Source organism: Lepidochelys kempii, chromosome 2 (assembly GCF_965140265.1).
Source record: "Lepidochelys kempii isolate rLepKem1 chromosome 2, rLepKem1.hap2, whole genome shotgun sequence".
NCBI lineage: Eukaryota > Metazoa > Chordata > Testudines > Cheloniidae > Lepidochelys > Lepidochelys kempii.
In genome coordinates, this window is record NC_133257.1 from 64,012,833 (window position 1) to 64,027,763 (window position 14,931).

The 14,931-nt window shown below is 36.8% G+C and overlaps 1 protein-coding gene across 3 annotated transcripts in view; it reads right to left on the reverse strand.

Moving 5' to 3' along the window:
- Positions 1 to 10,169: 10,169 nt before the first annotated feature.
- The window catches only part of YTHDF3 (YTH N6-methyladenosine RNA binding protein F3), a 43,374-nt gene continuing 38,612 nt past the window's right edge, over positions 10,170 to 14,931 (reverse strand). For all 3 annotated transcript variants that reach the window (XM_073331028.1, XM_073331025.1, XM_073331026.1), the window contains one exon: positions 10,170 to 11,140. Coding sequence is in view for 1 of the 3 variants with exons in the window: in XM_073331026.1 (XP_073187127.1) it covers positions 11,117 to 11,140 (24 nt within the window). In the remaining 2 variants the exon portion in view is untranslated. The remainder of the gene's footprint in view (positions 11,141 to 14,931) is intronic.

Sequence of the window (14,931 nt, forward strand, 5' to 3'; positions counted from 1 at the left end):
AAAAAATGAATATTGGGGCAATTTTCCACTATTTGCACACTGCTGCATTAAGATATAGTTCACATTGAATAACTTGACAGTACAGTATATAGTACAATAAGTGCAAATGTAATCCCTGTTCTGTTGCATCTGTTCTGACCATTTCAGTGACATAACACATTATTCCAGTGCTCTTTTTGGACACTGGTCAAATTTGGTCCCAAGTTTTGGATTTGTAAATACTGTATCTTTACACATGCCCCCCAGAAATGCAAGCTAAAAACCGTGTGATGTGCTGGATCAGATGAAAATATACTCATTCAGAATCAGATCTCTCAATTACCATTTTCTTTTAATCAAATAGATGAAGTCCTTACTCTCCCACTTTTGCTTCATAACAATGGGTCTCTATTACTTTGCTCTTCTCATTGAGCTGAGAATTATGGCTAGCTGAAGAGAATGTGCATAATATTGTGCTGTGGTCAGCTCCCTGGGAGTCCTTCCCTCAGTACAGAGTTTTGTTTTTTGAAGCAAAATTAATCCTCTTCAGTAATTAAGAGGTCTCTCTTGCAGAGAGAAAGGGTAATGTGACTAAGACCCCAAACTGGAACACAGAAGACCTGGGTTCAGTTTCTGGGTTTGTCTGTAGAACAGGAATAATACTCTACTCCCACTCTGTCTCTTGTCTAAATTAAAAGATACTCATTTCAAGTCCACAAATTGCATTGGCTTGAAGAGCTAGCTCAGTTACCACCCCAGCCCTAGGAACTGAAGGCAATTGCCCTCTGTATGTTCCATCATTGACTCACGTTCAGCTGTCCTCCTGCTCTTTTGAAGAGAACCAACTTAGGTCAAAAATTCACATTTCCCAAGCAGATGCTGCCTCATTTTAGGCAACCCGGGACATGACAAACTATCATCATGATAGGTTTCAAGTAGCAGCCGTGTTAGTCAGTATCCACAAAAAGAAGAGGAGAACTTGCGGCACCTTAGAGACCAACACATTTATTTGAGCATAAGCTTTCGTGAGCTACAGCATGAAGTGAGCTGTAGCTCACGAAAGCTTATGCTCAAATAAATGTGTAAGTCTCTAAGGTGCCACAAGTCCTCCTTTTCTTATCGTCATAACACCCATTTTTGTTATTCTCAAACATCCTGTTTTTCTTGATCTTTTTAAACTATTAATAGTGATTCTTCATGGGAAAAACTCAAGGGAAAATTAAGCTCCTCCCCCTACTGACATCACTGTTATCAGTAGACCAAGCAAATATGAATAGCATTCCTATTGCACTCTCTTTTACTTATACATTACTACATGGTCTTAGTTAAAGGTGTTGTCTCCCACCACAGTGTTTGGTGGAGAAGAAAAACAGACAAAACTCAGATTATAGCCAGTGATTAAGCGTCCATGGAGTTTGTGATGTCACCTCACAGAAAACCAAGGTACATAAATGGCTGAGTGCAAAAGGCTACATGTCCAAAAGGCAAGCTTCAAGAGGAAAAGAAAAGGAAATGTTAAAAAAAATTGTTAGGACTCAAAATATTATATGCTAACATCTGAGGGCTGATCAAGAAATTCTGAAAGTTTTAAGGAGCTCTCTCACCAAACTACATATTAGGACGGGGATGGATGCACGTGCGCGCACACACCTTTTTATCCCAAAAACATATGTACCAGTTACGCTATCCATACTTGATACATGTGATTTGTGATAAAAGGGCCAAGTTGCACGTGTCCCCTAATACACAGTGCACAAGATTTAAGGGTCTATCTCAGCAAAGACTGAAGAAAAAAAATTGATTCCAATTTTTTTGCATGCATCTTGTTGATTGGATTCTCTGATTATTTTGTCAGTTGTTTCCACATAGGCTGTACTGTAGCTGGACAATGGTAGTAGTCTCTCAAGAGCTAGTATTTCATGTTCCTAGCATTAAAAATAATCCTAGCATTAGGTCATTTCTCAAAGGTCCATTACACAGTAACCAGTTACTACCGCCCATTAGGATTATTTTGTAAGTCACTGGCAGTGTTGTATCAAAAGCTTATTTAAAGTTATCATTTTTGCTCTTCCTCCTGCCTGCCTTAAGTTTCTGTCTCTGGGTGACTGGGGTGTGGGGTATGGAGGGGTGTGTGTGGAGGGAAGTTTATAAGATAAAAAATGGGAAAAAAAGCTTAGAACCCTGATCTCTCCTCTTCCAATTTGAGCATTCATTCTAGTTTTTTGCTTCTCTATTTTTGTAGCTTTCAGTTCAGCTATTACTTGATTGAATTATAAACAACTTGGCTCCAGACTGAAGTAAAGTGTCCACAAAATGCATAGTAAAAGATTGCATGGTACATAGGGAGAGAATTTTCTTATTTTTTATCCTAGCCTTGGATGGTTACTTTTCTGTTCCTTGCAGGTGCACTAATCATAAAATTCCATCAGTTTTTCTTCCTTCTTGGACCCACAACCTGCTCCAACCTGATAATCAGACAGCTGATTGTTGATTTTTACTTGGCATAAGTTTGACCAATGCAACTGCAAGGAAGAGGAGAAAAATTAAAAGCCGAGAAACAAAAAAGGTTAAAAAAAATCATGAGTGCCCTTTCATATGAGGGAGATCAGATGCATATAGAAATAAATTTATTGGGTATATATGTTATCTGAAATCATTCAACATTAGTGCCAATTTTAAAAAGTTTACTCTACGGAAAGCTACCAATGTCCAAAAGAAGTTCCACCAGGGAGTCTCTAATATAAACAACGCAGGAGTGTGGTAACTGTTTAAAGGGAAAGAACAATGAGCATGTTTTTTTAAACAAAGGCACAGACCCAGAAATGTACCATAATGAAAGCTAACTAAAACCTGCAATTCTTACACAACTGTCATGCAGTCAAGGTGTGGTCAAACTACAGTTTAGCAAAGAAACTTACAATTTTTTTTTAAATACCAGTAATACAGCAGAAGTTACCCAAGCGTACACCAATATCTTATTTCTAATTGATTTAGTATTAAACAAGGCACAGCTGATGACAGAATTGTGTCTGGTGAACTATATGAAACAAGAAAGCATATTGGTCTTGTTAACTATTAAGATGAATATCAACCCTTAGTACCTGAACTAATTTATCAGACAAATGCCTAGTAATATGACCAATGTAATCCTGGGATATTAGAATAATCATTGACCTTAAGACTTAATGAAGGACTTTAGTAAACTGTGATATCTACAAATACAGATTAGAGACTCATTAAGGGCCAAATGATGAATGCAAATAATCTTCAAGGCTTTTGTACAAATAAGGTTAATTTGAAAAATATAAAAAAGAGATAGGCACTTTAAGTAGCCTGAATTGCATGATGCTGATTCAAGCCCAGAAGGGACAATATCTTATTAACAGTGAAAGAAATCTCTGTAAAACTGAAGTTAAAAGTGACCAAATTAGGAATTTACAGTACAGGTACTAAGTACCTGCATACCTGCTCATCAATCATACCAGTTCTTTACTCAGAAGGAATTCCCAGCATCCATAAGTGAATTATAGAACCATTAAAGAGTGTCTCACAGTATATCACTCTCCGCTACCATTACTCTCCTTTGTACTATAACGTTTTTGGTTTTCTGTTATTCCAGTATCTCATCCTCTTCCTGTTCCTGTCCCAGCCTTTGATTTTGTAACTCAGGTTTTCCAAGAAGCTATCAATACTCACTAGTAATCTACAAAGTCAGACACTGTATTTATTAATATTAATATTCAAAATAAGCATAGATTTAAAGAACTTAAAAGTTTCTCTGCGTCATTCTGCTGGCCATTCAGCACGATCACATTAACTTCTTCCTAGTAAACATTGGAGGAAAATTAATATAACTTAAAGATCTTGCATTACCATTAAATCTGAATTTGAATGGAACACAATTCAAGTTAATAGCAATTTTTAACTTGAAGAAATTAAATGCACAATTTTACACATTTACAGAAAAAACAGCACTATCACGAGACCCAATGAGTATGTCATGAGAAAGAAGCTGTGAACCAGTTCAGCCTGTGGAAAGCAAATTGGCAAGGAAACCTGAAATCGGAAAAATCACACTAAGAATGTAATAGCAACAGCCTTCTAAAGGAGTAGGATCGATTTAACACATATTCCAGACATGTAACACAAACATTCATCTGAATTATAACCAACTTATTTAACAATTCAGTAGCGGTTAGGAGATTCCAACCTTTTTTCTTCCATATCTAAAAACACTAAACATAACTATGTTGCTGCTTCTCGGAGCAGCTGCAATACTCAGATGGTATTGAACAGCAACAGCATATACAAATGTCTGCAAAGCAGATGTTTTATACAGTAGGGAAACTAGAAACTAAAATCCTCCTTCTCCTGCCCTTTTGCTGAAATGCTAATCGCTAAGGTTTGTAAACGGACTCAGCCTCCAAACTCCATTTTTGTTTGTTCAGAACTATTTGGGTTGAAACTTCATAAAAGGTGTTTAAAAAAAAAAAAAAAAGCAGTTAAAGAAATTCCCTGCAGCTATTTTCAAAACAAAGAAGGAAAAAGACTTACGTACTGACAATTCAATATTAAAATATAAGACTTCACAGGTAGTTTGTCCCTCAATGAGGAAGAGTTGCAGTGAATCTGAAGAACACTTAAGTTCCAAATTAAACAATTAAATTAGTTCAGGCAATGTGAAGTAACTGTTTCCCATTGCACAATTGCCTACAGAGCTATAGAATTGCACAGAAAGTTATGCAAGTGTTAACGTTTCCTAGATATGCCAGTGTGCCTACCAAGTGGGTGAATTTAAAACCAACCAAGTTGCAGAGTTCCACAGTGCTGCAGCTCAGGTCTTCCCTCCTCCTCCTTTTTATTTATGTTGCTGAAAGGATACAAAATATGCCACTAATGCAACATTATGGCTATGTCTACACTTACAGCTGTGCCACTGTAGCAAGTGTAGAAGCTTCCTAATGCAACAGAAAGGTTTTTTCTGTTGATGTAATTAAACCATCTCTTCAAGAGGCAGTAGCTAGGTCAACAGAGGTATTCTTCCATTAACCCAGCTGCATCTGCAACGGGGTCTTGGCTGACCTAAATATAGCACTTAAGGCATGAAATTTTTCACAGTCCTGGGCAACATAGCTAGGTCTAGCTAATTTTTAAGTGTACACCAGGCCAAAGACTGCAGTTGCAGACACACACAAAGGAGGGTATGTAAACATTAAAAGTTCTAATCCTAGCATTAACTTACACACATCCATATTAAAAGGGACAACCAAAATTACACAATTCAATTTGGGTTTGGGAAAAAATTGTGTCCCCAAACCTCATCGTAAAAACCACCATCTTCCTTTTTTTAAAGAAAAGCCAATGGAATTATATCCTTTCCCACCTTCCACATCAAAACAGTGGAGTGCCTGTTGAAACAGATGGACACTGTATGGTAATTTACACATGAGCCTGAGTTTATACACACAAGTTATGACAGGAATGCTTCTCTACCCACCTATCAGAAAACAAGTCCTGGGGAAAAAAGGAGGTGCTTCTGTACTGCTATGGATCTGGAAAAAAGCAGATTACACCAGGATCCCTCCACAAAAGGAATATGCAAAGAGCAGCTGGTAATCTTACCACACATCATGAATATAGCAGATGGTAACCAGAGTTGTGCTTCTCTCATCAGATCCTAAACGAGGAGCAAACAAGGATATGAAGAGGAGCCCTCCTGCTCAGGAGTCCCCATTATCTGAAAGTGGGGGGGGGGGGAATGAGAAGCCTCTTACTGTCCCCTTCTTGCACATCTTATCTGGAAGAGGACCCACTTAACCTTGGGGATCCTCTTTGAATTAAATGCTTGAAGCCCCAGCCTGGGTGCTTCCGGTATGGTTGTGGCATGAGTGGCTTCTGATCGGGACAGGGGGAAAATCGGGTGAAGGAGAAATCCAATTAGTTTCTTGTTTGACTTTAGAGTAGTGATTAATGGCTGGGAGGAGGGTAATTCAAATTCTGGAAATATGAACACTTGGAGTTATTAATAAAATGTATTACTGTCCCAATGTTAGAGTGGAGTAGGGCCCCATTATGCTAGGCACTGTAGCATGTCACCAATATAAATCTGTTTCAGCATTTATATAATCTGGATAAAAAACAAACTATTCTCAAGGGCTGAAAACTGATACAGATTTGACAAATCTGTTTTGTTTCTGATATAGATTTAGCCAAAGTTCTCTCCTTATCCACGTTGTTCAAATGCATTTTTGGTGTAATTTATGTATAAAAACGTATAGCCTGTATAGCAATATAGGTTTCAGAGTAACAGCCGTGTTAGTCTGTATTCGCAAAAAGAAAAGGAGGACTTGTGGCACCTTAGAGACTAACCAATTTATTAGAGCATGTAGCTCACGAAAGCTTATGCTCTAATAAATTGGTTAGTCTCTAAGGTGCCACAAGTCCTCCTTTTCTTATAGCAATATAGGAATTTTAAAAGAAGCCAAAAACATTTATCTAAAATTCCTTATAACTCAATTTTCCTCTTTTTTGGAATCTGATGATAAAGCAAATGTTGATATAAGGGAACACAATATAGTTCTATAAATCTGATAAAATTGAAATAGTCAGTCACGTCAACAGGTTCTCTTTATTGAAACCCTCACAAGGATTAAAAAAGGACCAAATGGTGAGTTTTCATGTCAAACAGAAGAAGCTCTCACCTAATTAACTGCAGTCTAATCCACATGAAGGAACAAACAAAATTCAAACACCCATGTTCTACTACGAATGAAGTTAAAGAACCATTCTCCCTTAATCTTTTCCTTAATTTTTACCAGAAAAATAGATAAAGGATCTTTACATGGCAAAAGAATACACAAATGTTACTGAAAACAAGTGTCTCTCATTTCCTTAAAATGAAAATGGCAGTTGAAATGATGGAACTGCTTATATTATTTTTCTAAAATTTTTCTAACAACCATTACCCCCCCATGAACAATGTTATGTATTTGAATGCCTCTTCAATATCAAGTATCCATTTTAAAAAGTCAATGCTTCAAAAAACAAACCCCTTCCCCTCCCCTCCCCCCCACACAGGCCAGTTCTGCATTAGGTTTTCAAACTGTTAGCAAGATCTGGAGAACCATTTAAACATCTTTCTTGCTGCAGAGATATTAATTACTTTGAAAGCCTAGCCTAGACAGGACCAAAATAAGGCAGCTAGCACTGCATTGGAATTTACAAGGCAGTATTTATTTAACTAAATTTCTGCTGGGAAAGATCAACCAGCATCCATACATAGAGAAACATGGTACATTTATTTTTGAATCATTTTTAACATTTGAAATGAGAATTTCCAACTATAAAAAAAGTAACTTCACGAAGGGACTTTACAGGTAAGACTCGGTGAAAATGTCTCATCTTTATTATTTCAGTTATCTGCATTAGACCAACTCAATTTTTTGTTTGGTGCCACAGACCTGAGCTTTGAGATAAATTCTTTTTCCAATGAATTTTGGAAAAATTGCAGTCATGAATTCAGCAGGATGTCAGTGCTACAAGATCAAGCAGGAAGAAGAGATTAGCTCTAAAAGGAGCAAACTTGTTTAAATGCAAAAATGTAATAAGTTACCAAAGGATATGCGGAAACCTAATGAGCTGAAATTTGCCTAAGTAAGACTAGGTGAGAGTCTGTCCCAGTACAGAAGTCCCTCAAAGAAAAATAGTACCCATATTTTGTTAGGCCAGCAGCCTGGGAATTCAAGTGACAAGATGCATTTCTCATTAAAAAAATTACAGTCAAGCTGCACTCAAAAGCTAAAGAATGGCAGAATTATGGCTACCCATGCAAACTTAATATGTCCCTCTTGTATGTATATATTATGACAGTCTTTAGTTACACGATCACTTACTAGATTTTCTACCAGGAGCCTGACTTGATTTATCCTGGGTAACTATTTCAATATTTCATTCTCATTTTGTGTGTGACCTTGTGCCTTACCTACTGCACACCATCCAAACCCTGCACTGACTACAGAATTAGTATTTTCTTCATGGGCTTTTCTATGACACTCATCACGCATCTGAAAACTTATTTTAACAATACTCCAGTGAGATAGGGGATGACAAGTCCTACCTTTGTATAGATTAACTTCTGTGCATCATTTCAAGGCCAAAAATGTCAAGTATTCACGAATTTTGTATGTGCCCAATACCACTCAGGATCTGATTTTATAGAGTATTTAGTATTTTACAGCATTTTCTATATTTAACGTATATTGATTTCAATTTTAGGTGTGAATGCTCAGGTCTCAATTTGGGCACCCAGAAAAGTTAAAACACAGTTAGCGGCCACCTCTGAAAAGTTTGTCTTAAGTGACTTGCCTAGCATCATACAGGAACTCTATAGCAACTACCTTAGCCAGAAGATCATTCTGTCTCATCCTGCAATCCCATGTCATTTTCTTCACATCTTTTAACTTCTGGAACAAATAAGGCATAGCCTCATTTACTACATACAACCTGCTTCATTCTGTGCATTGAATTAGGCTGGGTTCTTGTGGGAAAAAACAGTATGTGATCATATAATTAAAGACTAACAAGGTATATATACATGGAATCTGAATTAAGAGTACACAAACAAACTTGATTCTGGCATTTCCTAATTTTCGAATGCTTGACTTGCAAACTTAACATTCTTTCACTGTAGTCCCCCTGTAATATCGAACATTGTTTTAAAAAGCAAAAGGAAAAACAAATTCCATGGTGTGGAAACATGTTGATGCCCACATGGGTCACCAGCAGGATTAGACCCTTTACACTCACAGCATCAATATCTGCCACTTAAGCAAATAAACTAGCTGGTAGGAGTGGTAGGCTATTTTCCTCTGTAGTCTAGCCAGTAGGGACAGGTTTCAGAGTAACAGCCGTGTTAGTCTGTATTCGCAAAAAGAAAAGGAGTACTTGTGGCACCTTAGAGACTAACCAATTTATTTGAGCATAAGCTTTCGTGAGCTACAGCTCACTTCATCGGATGCATACTGTGGAAAGTGTAGAAGATCTTTTTAGTGTATATAAAAAGATCTTCTACACTTTCCACAGTATGCATCCGATGAAGTGAGCTGTAGCTCACGAAAGCTTATGCTCAAATAAATTGGTTAGTCTCTAAGGTGCCACAAGTACTCCTTTTCTTTTAGCCAGTAGAGAGAGACACAAAACATTCTGCCACTATTTTATAGCTATTTGCTATACAATAAAGGAATGCTGGGAGTCCGGGACTCAGGGTTCCAAATCTAGGTCCTGAAGGGAATTGTGCTCAGTGGTTATAGACCCTTCTACCACAGTCCCCTAGCTTGTAACTCCATGCGACAAACACAGCTTGCCCCTTTCTGTCCAACCCCTTTGTTCCTGGCCCCTCCCCGTACCCCACAGCATTTGAATCAAGCTGCTTCCTTCTCTACACTGCCAGGTGCTATTACCTTTTGAACTTTCAGAATACTGGGACAAGCTAACATTTGTATTCGTAACGCTTTATATCCCATGCTCCAGGGTACTGAATTAAATCTCCACCGAGGGACTGTAAAATGTTTTAAATCAATGGACAAAGAATACTGTATATTCATTGTGTGTGTTGAAGAGAAAAAAGTAGTGCATATATAGTAAAATAGCCTATATTTAAAAAAGCTGTGCTTGTCCCTAAATGTCAGAACTTAGCTGACTAGAAGCTGTTGTAAATGCAAGAGATTCCAAACACAATGTAAACATTTGTGTTGGATAATAAGACACACCAAAGGCATTCAAATCTGCAGTATTGCTATTTTAAGCTTTAACATATCTGTCTTCTACACTGCTGTTCTAAAAAAAGGAAACTATCTCTGGAATTTGTACAGACTGTTCAGTATTTCATGCAGTTCATACAGCCGCTTGATATTTTTGATCATACAAATTCTTCCATCAGGTAAAATTCATGTTACTAAGAAACAGGTTATTGTAAAAAATAATTTTCAATACGTAAATTAAAAATTTAGCACAGAAGTATTCAGATTAATATAGTATCTTAAACACTTTGTTAGAGAGCTCTAGCCAGTAACAGGTACACATGGATGTGAACACAGACTTGATCCACTGATCAGTCTTTTTCCAAAAGTATTTTGAAGAGAGAATGCCTGAATACTGTGATAATAGGAGGAAAAAAGCTGAGAAACAGTATATGCTTGCTAAACAAGAATTATGTTTATTTAGCTAGTGAATCACCTAGAGGAGTAAATTTTCACTTCCATGATAGCAATCTGTCAGGCTTGCAAACACCCAGAAATAGGAATTAAAGGTTTTAAATGTAGTTATAAAGGTCATAAAAAGTCTGATTTAGACTGAGGTACATTTACTCAAAACTGAGATTCATTGAGTGGTAGCAAACAAACAGTTCCTCAGACAAATGCACTTTTTTCGGTATACATATTACAGAAAAAATAAAGAAGTGTGCATTAACCGGTGCTGTCCACCAAGCTGCATATTAATATTCTCTTACACCAAACAGTTTGAAACAAGGGAAATGTCATTCTAATATAATTTCATGTTACGTTTTATTTGGCTAAACTGCATCTTAAAGTTGCTTTGCCATATTAAAAGTTTACTACAATAATTTTCACATGAACATTTAGACTTGAGTTTTACTCCAGGACTAAATATGGCATGATTTTGCTTTTAATCTGTTGAATAGCTAAAAACTGACAATTAAAAAAAAAACTACAACAAAGAAAAAATAAGTTGAAGCAATGTGAATCTCACATCATGGAATCACTTCTAATGGTTAATTGTTAGTATTTAACAAATTCAAAGAGTTAATGAATCCTTGCATTCCTTCCGGCTCCTGTGCCTTAGCTAGGATGCATAAATACAAAAGACAGCAGATACTGGTAAAAGCTTCAGGACAGAAAGTGCTTGACGAAGTTACAGTTCTCAAGTGTGTTTGGTGAGAGAGTATAAGGGCAGATGCACTGATGAGAACCATTACAAGAAGAGTCAATTTCGTGTTAAAGTGTTCGAAGATGTCACCTTAAGCAGAAAAAAAGCTTTAATAACGTCGTCTTAGACATATTAGGCATTTCCAGAGTCTACATCATTAGTGTTGTAATTCTAGCAGGACATCTCCACATAGTTATTGTTTGTTTCTATTTCTCTCCTGCAAAAAAAGGAAATAAAGTTAAAATAAGCATTTTCACATTACATTCTTATATTCCCCCCTCATTAGAACAGTAATAATGTCACTTGTTAAGCATATCAACTTCCTTAAAGAATGCAGCATGTTTTAAAGGAAATCAAATCCATGTTCTGTATGTATTCAGGCAAGTGGAATGTTAAGTTCAGGATAACTTTTTTAAAGTACAGTGGAAATTAAAAGGCAAATCTGTTTAAATGACAATTAGCTGTTGAAAGGAACAGAACACCTCCCATGGTACATTAGGCACCATAGTGGAGAAATATTTGCTTCCACTAAAAAGACATTCCACTGAATGAAATGAACACAGTTGGGGGGGGGGGGGGTTGAGGGAGAGAGGCAGGCGCTATTCAGCATTCATGCAAGAAAAAAAAATTACCCTAAATTTGCTATCTACATTGTCAGCAAAATACTAATTAAATATATAATCCAGAGTGTTTTACGTTTCCTTGAAGCTTTTTATTCCTTACAGTTCTGGAGTCTGGAATGTTACTGAGGTGATAGTCACCAGAGATTTCATCCAAAACCCATCAAAGTCAATGTGAGTCTATTAACTTCACTGTGCTTTGGCTGAATTCTGTGCCACTACTGCTGCACATACTGTACACCGCGCCCCATGAAAACAGCTGTCACAAGTAAGGTCCACATGCACCAATAAATGTAGATAAGAAGGAATTAACAGTAGAGAATGTTGGGACAAAACCTCTCTCCCAATTGTTTTTGCTATTAACGGGCAAAAAGGTGACTGGGAGAGAAGTGATTGTGCAAAATACTGTCTGAGATCAGTCTTGTTTGAATTAGAAGAAAACCATCTGCTTAATTTCATCCCCTTAAGGGAAGGATTAAGTTCCAACAGAGGCAATATCAGATACAGAACTGATTTAAAATTATTAAAGCTAATGTTAAAATTATGTAATACACAGGTTGAGAAAAGAGAGTCTGTACATCTGAGTATAGTGCTTAGATTATCCACATTTGTTTTTAAAAAAAGCCATGATAAATAGAGTACATAATGAGCAATAACCCCAATTTAGGTGAATATATTTAAGAATACAGTTTAGGTATTAGTAGCCAAGTATTCGAGTACATCACTCATGAGAAGCTGTAGATAGATTTGGTTGTGGAAATCAAAATATATCAATGAGTGGAGATTGTATTTTCTAAATGGACAACCTACCCTAATTCTCAATTACTAAAGGACAAGCTATCAGGGAAGTATTTCAGTTACTTTTATTACACTAGATGTTAGCAAGAAGTTATCACTAACAGGACCAAAATGAAGGAGATGCTATCCATTTAAAAGTTTAAAAATAGCTATTTGTGCAATATCTTGATACCAACTGAAAATGTGAGACAAATCTGGAAAAGCTGTATGGGCAATATAAAACTACCAGGAAAACATCTCAATATCTGATAGCTTAACTTGTTCTGCATTGTTCTGAATCTCTACCAGTTTATGACCAAAACTCTCCTTCCTCTCCTGGACTGGTAATAGAAGGAACATATTTCATGTTCTCTATTTCTAACATTGTCCATGTCATGCTTTAATACATATAAACAGACATATATACAACACATATACTGATTCCCTTGGAAAGAAAGCTGTTAGAACTGCCAATAGGGAAGTTCTATTGTTTCAAATATGTATTTCTTAGTGTGATGGGGTTGAATGAAGATTTCTTTTTACCTGGAGAGCAGAAGCAGCAATTGTTTTCTATGACTGACATATCTGAGTGTTTGCATATACACCTATGTTTTTTATAAGTGCATTACATAGTATAATAATTCAGTGATATGTAGTGAAAGTATTTTCAACATTTTAAATACTCTTCTGGAAAAGTCCACATACAGAAAGGCTTCTGCTGTAGTCACAGGTAATTTTCATTACAATTAAAAAGGGGACTAGATTGACTTTGCTACATGTTTCTGGTATTCAACAAAAAAGTAGCATGATGCTAGGATGAGATAAAGAACCTTTTACATCTGAAGAATGATTGTCACGTAACATGCTGAAGCTACACAGTGTTCCCTCACTGTTCATATTAGGCAGGAAAGATTCTGAATGAATGCTTCCAGGAAGACAGACTACAAGAAAGAAGGTACACAGTAGCCATATATGACTGAAGCTGTTCTTATTAAAAGTTCAGAGTATGGCTGAGGCCATAAACTGTTCTTTGTTGCAACACCTTTGCAGCAGCTCACAATGGTGGACAGTTATACCCTCACCACTCAAAATACAACCACTACACACACTGGGCCAGATTCTGACCTCCAAATTGCCTGCTTCACACTGCTTTGACAGTGCAGATTATTTGTATTACAATAGTGCCTGGAGTCCTTAAACAGGATCCCACTATGCTGGATGTGACACACAAAAAACCTACCCCAAAGAGCCTACAATCTAAACAAGCCTATTTTAAATAGTAGGAAAGGTATTTCTTGGTTTTCCATTTTTTCATCATTTTATTAGGACCGACTTTTTATAGCAAAAGAGTATTTCATTGCACTAAAACCTTCAAAGGAAAGGATTTTTTAAAATGGGAAATTGATGAACCATTCATGTGCATTTCTCAGATGGCTGAAGACTCTTGACCTTTGGCCTCATTTTCTCACTGTAAAGGCATGCAAAAATAGCCTACTAATGCACATTTTGTCACAGCTTATTGCTGTATCAGTAGCAGACCTCCTCCACTGAAAGATGCAATATTGTAATGTGAAGCAATGAAAAAGAGCACAAGACCAAAGGATTTCAATTTAGGAAAGGTTTTGTTTTTAAACAATACTGCATTTCTGAAATACTTTACATTATACTTGCAAATGTTGTGAAGAAAGAGCTAACTCATGGAAGTAACCTCAAGTATATATTTGCTATGAAGTGTCTCCCAGTCCTACCCAACCCCTAACATATTAACCATAGAGACCATCCTGATGCTTATTTGCATTTTTATACATAGCTTCTGGACTCAAAACACTTAAATCAAACATCGCCCTTCATGTCCAAGAACTTTTTTCTTAAGAATAACCTAAAAAGTAATGTCATCCTGATGATATCTGTTGCTTTAAGAGACTGAAGTTAGGCATCTTCCAAACTTGTAAGTCTCAGGAAAATCAGTCTTCAATTCCATCAGAAAACTAAAAAGAGGATGTTGTCTTTAAAAACCCTCCTTCTCCACGCCCATACTACCTGCATATTTTCAATTCCTGAATGTATGCATGCACTCCACACAGAGAGAAACAAACTTTACATTTTTGCTGCCTCGTAGATTTTAAATTTTGATATCTCGTTATGAAGTGCATAGAAGAATGTGTCTCAAATGCGTCTGAAATGGTCTTTAGTACAACAAGATGAAAGAAAGAACAGAAAGACGTTTGTACACTATACTGCTTTCCCCCCCGCAAAAAAACACAAAGTAAAATTCCATTTAATATCAATTGCCTTCTCCCATCTTGACGGCCAGGCAGGAGGCAGAATCAAAATTTATATCCAGGTCCAAGGACAGTGTTTTGGTTCTCAAAGAGTGAAGACAGACCAAACAATACAACACCTTTATCCCAGGCTTTCCACAATTAGAACAGAGCATCTTCCTTGGGATCATTTTCCAGTGTACAGTCTGAACTCCCTCCCAGTTCCCATTCATCTACATTCTTTTCTTTACTTCTCAAATTCTATCAGAATCCTTGCCATATCTCGCCTTGATACTCCAGGATAGGAAGTTCCTTCAATCAATTCAAGTTCTTTACCAAGGGACAACAAT